The sequence below is a fragment of the Henckelia pumila genome, chromosome 1, assembly GCF_033568475.1.
Source record: "Henckelia pumila isolate YLH828 chromosome 1, ASM3356847v2, whole genome shotgun sequence".
Taxonomy (NCBI): domain Eukaryota; kingdom Viridiplantae; phylum Streptophyta; class Magnoliopsida; order Lamiales; family Gesneriaceae; genus Henckelia; species Henckelia pumila.
In genome coordinates this window covers 81,233,260-81,251,501 of record NC_133120.1, presented here as the reverse complement: position 1 = coordinate 81,251,501, position 18,242 = coordinate 81,233,260, and the positions used below count along the sequence as shown (strand labels likewise).

The 18,242-nt window shown below is 34.3% G+C and overlaps 2 protein-coding genes across 2 annotated transcripts; both read left to right on the top strand.

The window, feature by feature from the left end:
- Positions 1-526: 526 nt before the first annotated feature.
- LOC140876501 (protein NODULATION SIGNALING PATHWAY 2-like) lies at positions 527-2,020 on the top strand. Its single transcript, XM_073280482.1, has one exon. The coding sequence runs from the start codon at positions 527-529 to the stop codon at positions 2,018-2,020; it is 1,494 nt and encodes a 497-aa protein (XP_073136583.1).
- Positions 2,021-8,998: 6,978 nt separating this feature from the next.
- Positions 8,999-10,875, top strand: LOC140876121 (B3 domain-containing protein Os04g0386900-like). The gene is made up of 3 exons (XM_073279999.1): positions 8,999-9,229; positions 10,042-10,263; positions 10,354-10,875. The coding sequence occupies exons 1-3, from the start codon at positions 9,032-9,034 to the stop codon at positions 10,669-10,671; spliced, it is 738 nt and encodes a 245-aa protein (XP_073136100.1). The 5' UTR covers positions 8,999-9,031; the 3' UTR covers positions 10,672-10,875.
- Positions 10,876-18,242: the final 7,367 nt, after the last annotated feature.

The following is an 18,242-nucleotide window of genomic DNA, read 5'->3' as shown; positions in this document are numbered from 1 at the left end:
CTGACTCAAAACAAGTTGCTGGTTGGTGAGCAGAAGAATTTTATTAAGGGTCATTGCTAATTCTTCCATTAGATTTTAGATAGTTAATTGGCTTCCGTTTATGGGGAAATGCAAAATTTAACTAAAATTATAATAAAATTTTACGTACCAATCAGCATGAGCATCAAGTTACAGAATATCCAAAGCTAATCTATGGCGCCTTAATCTCCAACCAACTATCCCTTATATTTTAGAATTCACACCTTTGTAAATAAATTTAGCTGCTGAATATACAAATTAAATAATTATAAATTATTATCCTCAAATGGGATTGATATATAGTTTATTTCTCTATTATATTAAATTAAAGCTAGATTGACATTATTGGATTAACCCCATGATTAGACACAAAATGTTATTTAAATCGAAGTACTATTTACTACTAATCCCATGTCTTTATATTAATGCCTCCATTTTAATCTCTCCCGACATACATTAAAGATTAAAATTAAATATCACATTCCTTAATTTCCTACTTCTCTGAGCCATGGCATTGGTTATGGATCTTGATTTTTCGAATTTCGGCCATTATATTGACACGTCCGCCACGACCACCGCCGACGACGGCTGCTATTGGAACGACTGGTCGCCGGTGGTGGACTGGGAGGAGTTTTCCGGCGGACAGGAGGACTTCCACGGCCTCATTGACTCCATAATATTGGATGATGATCAAAATATTGTGATACTACATGATGATGATCCATCAAATAGTACTTATAATTCTGAGTGTTACAATAATTTGTCATCCCCGGAGTGTCACACCCTGATGAGCACGGATGATGAATCCTGCGGCGGCGGCGGAGGCACGGAGGATTGCAAAGGGCTGAGGCTCGTCCACCTCCTGATGGCGGCGGCGGAGGCCCTGGCGGGGGCTGACAAATGCCGCGAGTTGGCTAGGGTGATATTGGTTCGGCTCAAGGAGTTGGTGTCGCCAAATGCTGGCACCAATATGGAGAGGCTGGGATCATACTTCACCGAGGCCTTACAACGTTTGATGGACGGCGGGAAGTGCGGCGGCGGCGGCGGAGGCGGAGGAGGGAAGGAGGAGCACCGGCAGACGGATGTTTTGGCGGCGTTTCAGTTGTTGCAAGACATGTCGCCTTACGTGAAATTCGGACATTTCACCGCAAATCAGGCTATTTTGGAAGCCGTGACACACGACAGGAGGGTTCATATCGTTGACTACGATATAATGGAAGGTATCCAATGGGCCTCATTGATGCAGGCATTGGTTTCTAGGAAAGATGGGTCCCCGCCGCCGCATCTTCGTATCACCGCCCTGTCGAGGGGAGGAGGAGGGGGGCGGCGTTCGTTCGGCACCGTCCAAGAAACCGGCCGACGCCTAACGTCCTTCGCGGCGTCCATAGGTCAACCCTTCTCATTCCACCAATGTAGGCTGGATGCGTCCGAAACATTCAAACCATCCACCTTAAAATTGGTCAGGGGAGAAGCCCTTGTAATAAATTGCATGTTACATCTTCCACATTTTAATTATAGATCCCCGGATTCAATAGCTTCGTTCTTATCCGGATCCAAGACCCTAAACCCGAGACTAATCACCCTCGTGGAGGAAGAGATGGGGCCCGCCGGAGACGAAGGGTTCGTGGGCCGGTTCATGGACTCATTGCAACATTACTCGGCTATGTGCGACTCACTAGAGGCAGGGTTCCCGATGCAGGGACGGTCACGTGCGTTGGTAGAGAGGGTTTTCTTGGGGCCCCGGATATCCGGGTCGTTGGATCGTATTTATAGTTCCCATGGGGATGGCTACGGGCGTTCGTGGGGGCAGTGGTTGGCCGGGACCGGGCTATACCCGACGAACATTAGTTTTTCGAATCATTGTCAAGCTAAATTGTTGATAGGATTGTACAATGATGGGTATAGGGTTGAGGAATTGGCAACCAATAAACTTGTTCTAGGATGGAAGTCACGACGCCTACTTTCGGCTTCTATTTGGTGCTCTCAAGATAATGATATGTGATTTGTAATCTTTTGTGTTTTGTTGTCTATCTATTTCTCCCACTTTTCTTCTTTAATTTCAATCTTGCTTGCTTTTTGTACTTTTAATTCCTACTTGTTTATTGTGATCTAAGTCCACCTTGTTGCATTTCTACTAGCCAAGTGGTTGTGTCATATATAGCAAGTCGTTTAACCGTATGGTCCGTTTTATAAATGTTTCAAACATATTCCCTCTCTTTTATATCTTACAAACTTTTGTTATTCAGTGATATGAGAATATCTATATATGACTAAACATAAAAATTTGTACGAAACGGTTTTATAAATCAATTTTGTGAGAAATAATAATAAACATTCACTCAATAGAGTGGAGAATATGGAATCAGAACCCACCTGTATATATAATTCTAACTTCTAAGAGCTGATTGATTCGACCCTATCCCGTGGATATTATTCCATGACATAGGTGGCAATATTTAATTGGTGCATATCATGTAGGACCCACTCAATCATGTGAGACCCATATGATATGCACCAATTAAATCATATCACCTACCCATGGGGTAGGATCGAATTTTCCCAACTAAGAGATGGTATTATTATATTGGAAAGTGGGACTTTTGGCATTAAAAATTGCGGCATGAATTTCATACATTATATAATTGTGATTGGTTGAAATTGAATCTCATCTCACTTGCTGATTGACGATTATTGGTTAATTTGGCGCTCTACCATATGGTTGTGAGATTTATAAGCTGTGGATCTAATCAGTGTTTACTATTTATTGCTTTATTTGATCTGCAGTACCTTGTTTCCGTTGCGACTATTATAATTAAATTAATAATTCTATTACAAATTTACTAACATTTTCCTCCTTCTAAATCAAAAACAATTTAATTTTTCATTGAGATTGCAAATATATATATACATCTTAACCTTTTGAATCTATATGAGAAAAATGTTAAAGAATATACAAAAGTAAAGATTAGTTTCTCCAGCCAAACAAAGAACGTACAATTTCATGATCTCAAAAAATCATATGAGATGGTCTCACATATTAATTTTATAAAACAAATTTACTATTCAAATTGATTTATTAAAAATTATTATTTTTTATTGTAAACATTGATTGGATCGACTCATTTCACGAATATATATATATATTTGTAAAAATGACTTATATAAGATCTACTTCATCAAAGTTTCCCAATTTTTAATGCAATATTCAGTTCACGATAACAAATTTCGCTTTAGGTCGAATATGAATTATGATAACTTAAATTTAACTTCGTGAAAGGGACAATGATCGTTTCCTATAAATTCATAGTGAATACTAAACTTAATTCATGCCCAACTCATCAAAAAATAAAAATAAAAACAATTATATGGAAATGGAAATGGAAATTTGATTGAAGAAATGACATTTTTACCCTTGGATCACATAGATAGATACGTTGTGAGTTGTTGAAATATCCCTCTCTTGCGCGTGGATTACAGAATTAAAAACAAATTTTTGAGGAGGGTATCACTGGAACATGGGAAGATTCCTGGAATGTACCATCATAAAACATAAATATCTCAAATTTGGTGACATCAAGCATATAAATTAACACATAAAAATTGCAAATTTAATACTAAAGATACTTCCTCTGACTTCACACATTTAAATATTCGTCGCAGCTTTCCTTTTTAATTTATTACATATTTTGTTTTATTAGGGAAATAATAATTAATGTCTGTCCAAAGCACTTTCCAATCATCTAGTCACCCAATTATTTATGATACGATACAATACTACAGTAGCCTCTCTAAATAAATTACGGTGCAATTGCTTTGTTTTTAAACCCTTATTTTATTCTTTATTATTTTGTATATCAACAAACCTTTAATTGCTGGATACAAATGATTTTGTACTTATATTATAACTAAAACTATATTGTTTGAATAACTTCTTTCAAAAAAAAAAAAATTGTTTGAAGCTAAGAGAGTGTTTAAAAAAGTTATTATCGGATTTAAATTTTTTTTTTTTAAAAAAAAAAACTGTTTTGTATGTTATGTGAAATCTAGAATTATTATTTATCAAACACGTAAGGTTTCCTTCTATTTTCTGTTCTTATATATGTTTTCAATTACTATCAATTATTTTTTTTTCCTCATTTTTTAAATTTATAAATTTAATCACTTATTTAAAAGTAAAATATTTTATAAACATAACCTAAAAACTCACATAATAAGATGAATCCATTACAGTCATCGGTCCTTATTAAAAACGAAAAATAGTAAAATACTTCTAACCATAGTCTATAGTTAGAAGATTTTTATTTTTATTTTTTCAGATTTAATTCAAAAACTAATTATATTTTTATACTTTTTAATTTCAATCATATTAATTCCTACCAAATACAATGAGTCCGCAGCTTTGATGAGACAGAACATCAACTTTTTGTCTTAGGCCATCGGTCTTCAATTTGCATTATAATATAGCAAATTTTATTCGTTTTTAATCCGGATATTAATTACTCAAATGCTCATATGTTTTTATTTTTGTTTTTTTACACGCGTCATGCATCCATTATATATTTCTTTAACTTCAAATTCATCGACTACGTAATTCGATTTGATTTTAGGGTTTACACATGGATTAAAAAAAATTAGTCTAAAATTTTATTAAAATTTTACTGTTTAGGCAAGTGAAATTAGTGGATTTATGATTTGTCTATTTTTTTTTATTATAAACAATAAAATTATAATCGAAATTCATAAATTTCAAATAAATATCTTCAAATACGACATAAGGACTCGGCCTTGCATTATATACAATAATGGTGCCCTCTTCCTCAATTTGTATTAGAACATGTTTTACATTTCACTCAACAACGTCAACTACTTATACGCCATCTAAATTCGATTAAGGATGTGTTGTTTCTTCTTTCTTCTTTTGTTATGTTTTCCCTCTTTTAATTGACTCAGAAAAAATTAGGATCAACGAGCCTACTATGTGTTTTGTTTTTATAAATAGTAATCTCCTATCGTATGTATAGATTTTTTTAAAAAATTAAAAATAAAAAGCACACACAATATGAAATTTTGAAAACAAAAAAAGTTCCATGAAACTGTCTCACGTATCAATTTTTTTAAATATGTCTCTGATCCAAACCTACCCTAATTATGATCGATTAAAATAAAAAAGCACACACAATATATATATATATATACATACATACATACATATATATTTATTGGTGGGTAATGATCCATTAAGATTAAACTAGGGTTGTATGGCCCTAATTTGGTTAGCCCATAATAGGGCCCGTCAAGGTAAAAGCCCACGTTCAATCTTTAAAAATCTATAAATAGATAGATGACTTCCATTCTTGGGGGAAGTTTTCGTTTTATGCTCTTCTTATGTTGTTCACAAGTTTTCCTTATTTCTCAAATTTTGGGTAGCTCTCACTTGAATAACGGAGGGTTTTGGTCGAGCATTTTCCGATACCTCTAACGGTCATTTGTGATGCAGGTAAAGATCTACTACGTCACTTTAGGGGTTCGCACTACAAGACATAGTGCTTACATTACAGTCCATCAGTCCCCTAAATTTTCCCAATTATTTACTGATACAAATTTTTTGTTTTAAAAAAAACACCTACTGATATTGATGCAGATCTTAAACGCAGCGCGGAACTTGTGATGTGCTTATGATAATTAATTGGGTAATGCTACATGTACACTGAGGATTACACGTTGGGTTACACATTGCACTTGGAATTATATGATTATCCTACATGCATTTTTGAATAATTACAAATGCAATGTGTAACCCAACGTGTAATACTCAGTGTACATGTAGCATTACCATAATTAAAATTTAATAGAATCAAATGTTCATGGGCCCTATTTACTCAATGGTCCATTCTCAAAACAAAACATGTAGGTCTTCTTGCTTAGTGTATCCAACTCATTTGAAAAACCAAAGATGTTTGCTAATGAATATAAATTATGTTTTTCTATCTTAATTTACAAAAATATTTTAAATTTATTCAAATTCTTTCAGAGATCAGTTTTGTTTTCACAATTTCTTTATGATATAAAATCTTTACAATCAAACAGAGCTTTAAATTGTTCTCAAAATGGAAAATTTTATGAAATTTGGTTTAAAATTAATAATCCATACTCAACCTTGTATTATTTTTGCAAGGCAAACTTCTATGGATCCACAAACCACAACATCCACTTGTCAGCCATGCACCATGCCTTAATTCGCTATTTGCTTTCCCAATAATTTTATAAGTATTTAATGACATACTAACAAACATCGCACATGATTTTCACGTGCTCGAAAATTTTGATGATTCATTTTTAAAAAAATTGTGATTTTGAGAAAACTTGTTATTTTCGACATATTTTTTATCACAAAAATTCTTGCATATATAATTTAACTCATGTAAAATCATGAAATTTGATTATAAATTATTTAAACTATATATTTTTTTTAAAAAATAAATAACTTGACCAATTGAAAGGATCAGTTTGAGTATAGAAAGGGAGAATACACTTCAAAAATTTTTTAGTAAGTGTCGGTTAGAATTCAATCGGATTAGTGACGAAATTCTTAGCTTATCTTGGTATCTATGCAAATTGACAAACGAATAAGATGTGCGAAAATATGTCAAAATGCAGATTATGAACACTGGTTTGGAATGTATGTAAAACTGATAAAGTAAATTAAACTGATGAAAGGACGCATGGAGATGTTTCTGGATGTCCGAAGATTTTAATGACTCATACGTCACCCCTTCTTCCTCTTCGGAAGGATAACAGTAGAAGAATTTGAATTTTACATTCAACTTGCAAAACCCCACTCCATGACTAGGACTTATATATACACAATTGTCTATCTTAGAACTCCTGGTTACAACACAAAATCAGTCCTCGACGGAGTGAAATATAAGTGTGATACAACTCGATTTCAAGAGTATAAAATTGATCCTTAAATGATCAGAATAAAGAGCTTATGAAAGTGTGCTTCGAGTTTCTTGATCAATTTAGCTCATGAGGATTTTTGTAAACTTAGAGATAATGCGATACTGTTCTATTACCGAGATAACTTCCTCAACTGATCGAGATGCCTATTTATAGGCTTGGATTTCAACGGTAATAATATTTGAATATCGTCAGAAATCTCTGAATTATTCCCGTTGTTCTATTTGCTTCTGATGTTGCCAACATTCTCTGCAAAAAGTACATTATGAAATTGCGACGTTATGTAGCAGACTTATCAGTGTACGGAAAATTTTTTCCGCTGAGGTAAATTGAATAATCTTCTGAATATTTCCTGAGAGTTGATTTGATGATCTTAAGTTTAACAGATATGTGGCAGATAGGTAAATTGATGGAGATCAACTGAGCGCATTCTTATAGCTAGGGTAAATTGAAGTGTCACATAGACTGAATGAGCGAGCAGTTTACTTCCGAGTTCTTGTGCGATCAGTTTAGTAAATTCCATACGGTTTTTCAATCGATCAGTTTAGCGAGTAAAATAGCCATTAGTTCAGTTTAGTTCCTGTGATAGCTTAAATACCGAAACTTAAAAACCCCAACACCATCTATGCAAAATCCAAGATCCATTTTTTGTCTTGGAATACATGTCAAATAGTTGTCAATAATTAATATTCTCTACAATAATTTTTTTTTTCTATCATTAATTACCTTTTCTATTTATAGTATCGATGTTAGGCGAAAAAAACATGGAGTTACTTTTTTTAAAAGACTTATTTGCTCTTATATATATATATATATATATATATATATATATATATAGCATATAATAATTATAATAATTTATATATGTATATATATATATATAAATTATTATAATTATTATATGCTAAGTACTCATACTAAATGAAATTACTCGTTTATTTTTACCGTTAAAAAATATCATCTTCAATTTTAAAATTATTACAAACTATTTTCAACTTCTTTATCTCTAGTATATTTCTTTCTTTCTTGATTTTTTTATTTATGTAGTTTTTTTTTATATAATGTGAAGATACATGTGGAATTTAATTAGTAAGCAAAAGTCACTACTACTCATTTGCAAAGAAAATAAAAGGGAATATAGTCAAAATGGTCATCTAAGTTTGGTCATGTTGTGTTTTGGTTTTATATGTATTTAATTTTGGATTTTGGTCCTATAAATTAATTTATGTTTTGGTTTTTAGTCTTTTCTTATGTAGTGTTGACGTGACATCAGAAAATGCTAATTGACAGCTAAAAATGATTACGTGACATTGAGAAATGATGATGTGTCAGTTGATATCAACACTTAAATGCCATCTTTTCAAAATCGAACCGACCGGTTTGATCGAAAACTGGTCACTAGTCTGGTTCGAAACACTCTAAAAAACTATTTTAACGGTTAAACCAGTCAAGAACCGACCAAAACCAAGAAACCAAAAAACAGGTCTTTCGATTTTTTTTGAAAAAATAGTTTTTTTTTTATATTTTAAAATCTTAATTTAATATTATATATATACACGGTTATTTAAAATCTGTACTTGTTAAGAATATTATTTTATTTATATTAGAGTTTTTATTTGATTGATATATATTTTTTTAAAAAAATATAAATATAAGTAATCTTTTAAATATATTTATAAAGTTATTTAGTTTTCAAACTATGGTAATGTATTTTTTTTTATATGCACATTTTTTAGGTTTTTATAATTTGAAATATATTATTAATTATATTATATTATATAAACTATTTTTCGGTCCGACCGTCTGGTTAAAAGGGTTGGACTATTTTTTTAAGTTAAACCGATTCGATTATCGGTACGATTATAAAAACATTATTTAAATAAAAAAAGACCAAAAACCAAAACATAACTTAATTTATAGAACTAAAATCCAAAATTAAATATTTATAAAACTAAAGCACAAAACTAATAAATTTAAAGGATTATTTTGGCTATTATACGATGATAAAATATACTTTGATTTCAAATTTACACATACTTTGTAGAGAGAGAAAATGAAAGGAGGGAAAACGAGAAGCAGCGGTGCTGACCCCGTGCAATCCCCTATTTACCCACCCTTATATTCCACCCCAACCAACGGCGGAGATGCGACTGAGTGGATGGAGGGGAAAGAGCGTCTCCATAAGAGCGTGAAAGTCGAAGATGCTTTCGAAGATGAGAAAGATGAGATTGAGAGCAGCGTACGCAGAAAGGTGAATTTTTTGGATTTTACTTTTTAGATTATTCTTTCTCAAGTGCTTGATTTTGGGGTTTCTGTTGTTATGCTGGGGCTGATTTGGAATGCGGAAAAATGAAGGGTCAAGTTCGTAATTTTCATATATTATGCTAATCACAAGCAATGTATGTGTCATGTCCGGCTAGTAATGTTCTATCACACTGATTACGTGAATTTATATATATATATATACACAAAATCCTATGAAACGGTCTCAATTATTATTATTTTTTATTTCTTACATGGGTTAAGGTCATGCGATTTGGATTTTACTTTTTAGATTATTTGAGTAGTTGTAATTCGTATTGCACTCTTTAAAATTTTATTATATGTGCTGATTTGGATTTTCGTCAACTCACGATTAAGGTGACTCGAACCCCGGACCAGTTGTGTGCTAGGTGTTTGTTAATAAGCAACTTTGGTTCAAGAATTAGGTGTTTATTAGGGACAAGCCAAGTGCTGGCAAACTTTATTTTCGTCTCGAATATTCCTCTTGAATCACAGTATGATCTCTGTATCATAGTTGACCAACAAGAGACAAGGTTGAGTTATGTTTACTCATATTTTTAATTTTTTTATATATTTGTACGAGATTTTGATTTTTACAGGTCTTTGACTTGGAAGTCGATCTTGAACTTCATAGTATACACAATCATATTAAATGCAAGCAAGCATTGTTTTTAAGACGGAGATTTTCAATCATTTCTTGCATGAAAGCACATGGTGCATGTCATTGGGTTGGGATATGCATTGTTTCAGGATGTTAAATTTGTGTGTGTGTGTGTTTAGGTGTACACAAACACAATGACCGTTGCTTCTGGAAGCATAGCGAGCCGTCTGAGGGGGAAGCAACGCAAGGCTTCATTTGGATCGACCTCTCAATCTCCTCTAGTTGAAGTAGAAGTAGAAGCTGAAGAAGATGTAGAAGAAGAAGTAGTTTCCCATCTTCTGGGTGTACCCTTTTTTGATGTGATTTTTACAAAATCACATATGGAGAAATCATGTGCATTGGTAAATAAATATCATTCACACACATTTCATTTTGTTTCAACTGTTTGTTTGATTGAGTTATTATGGTGAATTCCCCTTTGTTCCCAACAGTGCCTACCTGCCCACATGGTTCAATTGCTTCCTCTAGCGATTGTCCCCGTGATTCTCAGATATAGGGGCAAGGATTGGAACGCATCGTACCGTGGAGGCTCTGGTCGCCCTACGTTTGCGTTCGACTCAGAGTGGAAAAGATTTCTCTCGGATAATGATCTCAAGTGTGGAGATGGTTGTGTGTTTGAACTGGTGCAGAACAGCAGAAGCAATCTCAGATTCAAGGTGCATATCTTTAGGGGTGATTTGCCACCTGAACTGGTGCCTGTCGTGGATTCCCGGGGAATGACCTTCGATTCTCCCATTGTTCTTGATTAGATTATAATGTTCATGGACCCAAGTTTCTGCCAGTTTAATCATTCTGTGTATGAGCCGCAACCTGAGATTTCCTTGTTTTCGCATGGTTTTGGTTATCCAAGTATGAATCTGGTATCTCATACATTTATGTTTTCTTTGCATTTCGGTCACTCTTCTTGCTGTTAGTATCTGTCCGTATATTAAGTAAATTTTATTTTCAAGTTATGCTACAAACTAACTAGTCATGTATTATGTAATATGTTAGCGATAGATCCAAACAATTTAATCATAAATGAATGTAAAAGCAAGAAAATTGGTGTAATCAAGTACACGCATATCAGCAACAGATTACCATCGAAGCAAGCAACAATTTTTTTACAGACCCTGGAGGTGGTTCAACGAGGCCTCTGCTGCAACAACAGATGCAACTTGTTCCATTACAAAGTATTCGGTACATCGATCGTAAATAAAATGGAACAGCAAGCCTCCAGACATCGAGTAAGTACCGAAGTGAGAGCTAGACACCTCCAGGCTTCAGCAAATTGTCGAATCTTGAAGAACTAACTGTTAAGAGGGTCGCTTAAGCTCAACATAGGTAAATCTTCAAATAACAACATTGAAGAATCATTTGACTACTAAGGGCGCTATAACATGCATGGACCATGATGTCAATTGTAAACAACATGAGAAGAGTAACAGCCACCAACCAATATGTCTGTCATTGTTCATGCACAGCTGCAATGTCATTAGTCGTTAGGTTATATACCAAACAGAAATTATCCATGTTTCTGGTATATTCTTCGATAAATTCAAGCACCTTCGAATTCTGCATGGATCTCTCGTTCAGTTCTTATTCCCATCGGATTGCTCAACAACCATCCCTCATCGTCGCACGACATGCCTACGTGTATGAGTTTGTCCGAGTTGCCCTCAAAATAGTCCCTCATGTCTACTGCCACTTCCAGAACATCAGATTGAATGAAATCCTGTCTAACAAGAATGTCATTCAAGTGAAATGCACACAATCTCTAAACATACGGTATTATGGTTAAGTGATACTAAACATCAAAATAATTCTGAAAACAGAAAAGGAATTCTAGGAACATGGTGGACATGCATATTTCTTGAATATATAGACACACATACATATATAACTTTTTTCCTAAAACTGAAGAATTTGACTGTTCCACGATTTAACCAACAATCAAGTTTTTGAAAGAATTAGAGGTTCCTCGTCGGTTGTCATGATTGATAGGAAATCTAGCCTGAAGGTGATATAAACCTCTCGAAAGAAGCAAACCAGAAATATCATGTCATAAAACTGATCATATGCAAAATTGTAAATAGTTGTTGCAAACCTCAAGGTGCAACCATATACAAGAAACTGAAATTTTATACTTAATTGTACCTGACCCCATGTCTAATAATCGGGAATCCAAAGACACTATCATGATCAACAAACACCTATTGTCAGACACTAAGCCATCTACGGTAGATTCAACAAGAGGCCGTAATACAAGAAACTGAAATTTTATACTTGTAAGTTGTACCTGACCCCCAGGCACTAAGCCATCTACAATAGATTCAGTGACTTCCAATGCCGTAATTGAAACGTTCTAAAACTTCTACTGGAATATTTTTTTTTTAAAACTCCCTAACGATGAAATAATGAATATAAATATATATATATGCCCATACATATATATATCATACTTAAAAATAACTTTACTTAATTTAGAATACATAAACACAATAAGTACAATAAAAGTACAAGCATGCAATTAAATACTTAAAATTAATTACTAAATAATAATTTATAAAAAAAATTCCATAATAAAATTCATAAATAATAATTATACACAAAAATCCATGCAAACTTAGAAAATAATTACTTAAATCTAAAATCCATGCATACTCTCAAAAATCTAAAATAATGAAACGTGTGCGGAAATACGTATTTTAAATCTCAACATAAATATCATAATAGAGCGATGGTCACGGGTACTAGCCGCCTGTAAACTCATACGCTCTCGCCGCCAGTCGGGAACACATTGTCCTTATTGACATTTTGCTCACCTGCACCATTTAAATCTAGTGAGCCTAGAGGCTCAGCACGTTCTATCCTTATATAACGAAATGAAACCACATACAAACACACATCATATAAAATACGTGAATAATAATTATACGTGCATGATCTTAAAATTATATGCATATAAACATGAAATAACTAATTATACAGCTTAATCATCATGCAATAATATAAATCATCATACTTTATAATTCTCATAAAAATGACTTTTCATGATTTCTTAGTTCTCAACAGGTCGTATCCATGTCGGTGGCCTCATACTAAGCGATTGATCAATCTAAAAACCAACGTACTCGGCGATGGGGTTTCCACCTCTGTGCTACCACTTCACCAGCCCTCTCAGCTGGATCCATAAGCTCATCATACATAAACATTATCAGGAAGGTCACCGAGCCCAGGTATCCCGGCCTCCAACCACATCACTTTCCACCTTCACTTCAACTTCCATAAAAAATATTTTTCATAACATGCTCTTAAACTTATCATGAAAATTCTTAATGATGCATGAACTTAAAATTCTCATTTATTTATTTATTTCATGAAAATTTGCCCGTAAATATATACTTAATTTATTTTCTTAAAAATCATACTTTATAACTAATAAAATACATGCATGAATTAAATATATATTTACGGTTCATTTATTTTTCCAAGGACTTGTTCGAGCTGCTGACCACTAGACTTAAACTCAAAAATTCCTAGACTGGCCCAAAAACCCAAAAACCCAACCTGACCTGGCCCATTAAGCTTCATGGACCCCCAGACCTGTGAGAAACTAATGGGCTCACTTAAAAACATAATTTAAGCCCATTAACTAATTAACTTAAAATTAAATTAATAAAATTATTAACTAACCATTAACTTATAAATTAGATCGATAAAATTTCTAAACCTGACACAACTTGACCCAATAATTCTCATGGATCACACGGCCCATGACAAATTAGTGGGCTCACTTCAATAATTATTAAAGCCCATAAAATTAATTCAATTAATTAATTAGTCAAGCTCTACCCATTAATTAACTACTTAAACTCTTATTTAATTTAAAATAAAATACCCGAGCCCAACTAATATAACACAGACCCTGACCAATATAACTTGACCTATTATGTTTTAGACCAGACCCGGACCCAAAAAGCCAAGCCCGACCCGCCAAAACACAAGACACAACCCTAGCTTACCTCTCCCTAAACCCAACTCTAGGCAGCCCTAAGCGGCTTCAGAAAATCTGATCGTGCTGCCTGTTCAGGCCACCTTTGACCGTGAAACGACCACCCATACTTAGCTTACATCCAGTAGTTCTAACCCAACAAATTTGACCTCAAACGGAGCTCTGCAAAAAGAGAACAAACCAAAACAATCACACTCTAGTTTTTGCTCGTGTGCAGAACGCGACCACCGCATTCCGGTCGTTTGGCCGCCCAACTCCAGTCATTACCGATCGGGGCACTACATGGAAAAGCTTTCCTAAGGTCTTGGGATTCTAACCCATATGGAATCACCCTAAAACACGCTCTGTGGACCGGGAACGATCCAATCTCCCAACCTCGCTCAACCTGCGCAATCTGCTGCGCATCAGGAGATATGCCTCGATTCCAGCCCTTTCCAGCCTGAACCACCCATCCAAAAAGACCCTAAGGACCCTATCTCGACCCTTGAACCATTGGTTAGCCCCTCGAACAACCCTTGGATCAGAAACTTGCAAAAACAAGCCATCGTGTCATAAAAACGTGAATAACTATGCATGCTCATGAAGGATTTCATTCTAAAATTAAATACACATGCAACATCAAATCTTTTATGCATAAATCAGTGTACTATGATTTAAATGGTGAGCAAGAAGGGATTCGAACGTGCCTTGATAATTATTAGCAAGAAATAATTCTTATGTCACGCGCAAGGCCCTCCGGGATGAACGGATCTCCAAACTAAAATAAAAAACCTTGAAAGCTCGGCTATGGTGGATGAGTTCTCTGCTAGAGAACGTGAGAGATGGGGAAGAAGGATGAGGGAGGCGGCTAGAAGGTTTTTACGTAGGTTAAGGGGTAGGGTTTAGGTCAATTCTTTAATAAAAACAAGTTTAGGATAATAGCTAATTATTAAACTAATTAAATAAATTAAAACTCTTAAACACAATCATAAATCTGATATTTAACCTTAAATCCCGAAATATAAAATAAAAGGATTTTTAAAGGTTAATATAAGTCATTAAAATGACTTATTTTAGATAAAAACGGGCACATACATATATACATATATAAATACCATAATTTTCTTAAAATCTTACCATAAAATAATATGTTAAGGCTCCTAAAAATCTCATAAAATATTTTGGGTGAAAACTAACATCTCGTCCGTCGACGGTCCCACCTACGCGATCATAAAATATCTTTCTTAATTAAACTTATAAATTAAAACCTAGCGGTTTAAATGCTGAAATAATATTTAAAACATGCAATTAAATCACATAATTCACATAATATTCCATAAAAGCAATTTAACACATTTTCACATTATTTTAAAATTATTAAGTCTCCTAGTTATGCATGCGGATTTACGTGACGAATTTATGGGCAGAGGCGTACCAACACAGGGGCTTGACTGGGCTTAAGCCCAGCAAGCCCCCAACCTTAAAAGTTTTGTATGAGTATATTTTGGTCCAATTAATAAACAAGCCCATCAAATTTTTTGGTTGAGCAAATTAAATGGGGTTGAAGAGTCCGAGAAAATATAAAATTGTTGAAAGAAAAGAAAATGTTATTCATAAAAAATGTTATTCATAAAAAATCTAAACTAGCCCATCGATTCAATTCTCTATTTGGTGAAATAATTTTAAAAAATTAAAGTTCTGCATGTTTGAAGAAGTATTTATAAAATAATTTTATAAAAATAATTTTTAAATATTTTTATAAAATGTTATTTTAAAAATAAATATATATTTAGACAAATATTTTATAAAAATATTTTTATAATTTATACGTTAAGCCCTCCCAACAAAATAATCTTGGATACGTGCGTTACAATACACTAAAATTGAAGACTTTACATGTTCCTTAGAGCCAGCTCATTCACCTACTGTTTAGCACGCTTGGCCAACTGCACAAGAAGATAACTGCAGCTTATGAGAATCGATTTCATGTTTTTGAGTTTCCACAGGAAGAACTTCATTTTAATTTTATACATATAGATATACATGCGTACATATCTGGGTGTGCATGTGCTTAACAACTGAGAAACCTGTTGCCTACTTTTGGCCGTATTTTCAATCCCAGGCAATTCCTCAATCCTGAATTTCTTTTGGCAAGCCAAATGAGAAACCTGCCACTACCTGAAATTTTCATTATCTTTCTTAACTTAAGAAGACAATCAACAAATAGAAAATTTGAACTGAAAAGTATCATGTTGCATTTATCCAGATGGTTAAGCTCATTTTGTATTAAAAAGGTGATAAAGCTAGATCAATACCTTTTGTGACTAAAAAATTTTGTTCCGAAATAGAAAGACCATAAAACTTAAAGTAATGCACGTTATCAGTGATCGATGCTGGCACTAGTGTATACAGTCAGAAGAAAAATGTGTCAGCTACCAAAGCATAGATTAACATCCACACAAGGGTTACTGATATTGACATGTCCGTGGAAAACAAACCGATAATAAAAATAAGAAGCAAACAACATGAAGATTAACTAACTGACAACTATAGACATACATCAATCTCATGAATTTTCCTTAGTTCAGGTAATTATTTTATTTGGTTACATTAGACGTATATTTTAAGATCTCTGTAACACCCGGTATTTTAAATACGTAAATTCGCATGCATAATTAGGATATTTAATTATTTAAATTTTAGATTTATGGGTTAAATAATTATGTGAATTATTTGTGCATGATTTAATTTATTTTTAAGCATTTAACCCATAATTAGTGATTTTTATGATTTATAGTATTTAATTATTTTTGATCGCATAGACGGGACCGTGGACGGACGAGATGACAACTTTCTATTCAAATTATTTTATGAGTCTTTTTAGAGCCCAAAAATATTATTTTGAGTTTTATTTCCTCAAAATTCTTAGTATTTAATTTTATATAATTTTGGGAGTCCGTTTTTATTCAAAATAAGCCAAAATATTGACTTTTTAGTATTTTTAAAATTCCATTAATTTGATATTTCGGGATTTTAATATATTTAAGTTATTTATCAGATTATTAAATTTTATATAGATTTTTAAGTGGTATAATTTTTATAATTAAAACCTTTTTAATTATATTTAACTATCCTATACTTTAATTTAATTAAACCCTAAACCTAATATACCCAACCTCACGTATTCAAGCCCCAGCCAACACCCCACTCTTCTCCATCACCCTCTTCATCGTTTCCAGCAGCCTCCAAGGCTCCATAGCCGAGTTTGTTCGAAACTTTGAGTTGTTCGTCGTCCCGTCGTCCCGGAAACGTCCTACGTCCGTCGATCTATCGATTTCTTCGGTGCAAGGCATGTGTAATTCTTTCTCAACACCATATAAGCTATTTAATGCACTGATGTCAGATATTTTTGATGTAACTCACGTTGGTTTTGTTTAGTTCTTGGTTAGAACATGGTAAACTCATGATTTTTGCCTTGTTTCATGCATAATCACACGTTTTATGTCATGGGATTGGATCGGTCTGCTGGTTCAAGAGCCAAGGAGTGTGTGGGGGTCCTAGGAGTCGAGCCATGACCATGGTCAAGGCTGGAGCAGGGCTGGAAACCGAACTGCATCAGTTTTGGGGCCATGGGTTCGCAGGTTAGGGTTTCGGGGAAGGGAGCTTCGTTCTCCTTCCTCAGACCACGGCTTAGGGTAAGGTTGGTTGGGTTAGAACCCCCTTGATGTTTTCTAAGTTTTTGGAAGAGGTTTCATGGTCTTTAGTGGTCGGAGCATCGAGAACGAAGGGAAGTTCCGCAGCTGCTCGCTTCTGTGCGCTAGCTGCAGATGGGCTGGGTTGCAGAGCTTCGTTCTCACTCCATAGTCGATGGATTGGGCTGATTCTTGGCTTGATGGAAAGGTCTGGATGTGGGCTAGGTCCTAGGGGTGGCCCTCCGGCCGGTGGGTGGCCGGAGCGGGATGGCCGCCGGGCTTTCTTGCTGCTGCCCGCAGCAGAAGCGAGCAGGGCAAGGGGGGGGGTACGGGTTTGGGGCTGGGGTGGTCTGGGCCGGGTCTGAGGGGCTTGGGTCGGGTCAGTAGGTTAGGGGGTCGGGTTAAGTTGGTCCGGGTCCGGGTTTGGTGGGCCGGGCTCGAGTCTTTTTATTTTTAAAGTATTTTATGAATTAATTGGTTTTTAGGCCAATTAATTAAAAATAAAATTATTTGAACTCCCAAATAATTTTATTTGGGCTTTTAAAATTTTAATTAAGTTAGTCCATTAATTTTATGGGCTTTTGAGCCCATAAATATTATTGGGCCAGTCTTTGGGCTTGTGGGCCCATTGGGCCAGAATGAGTTGTTAATGGGC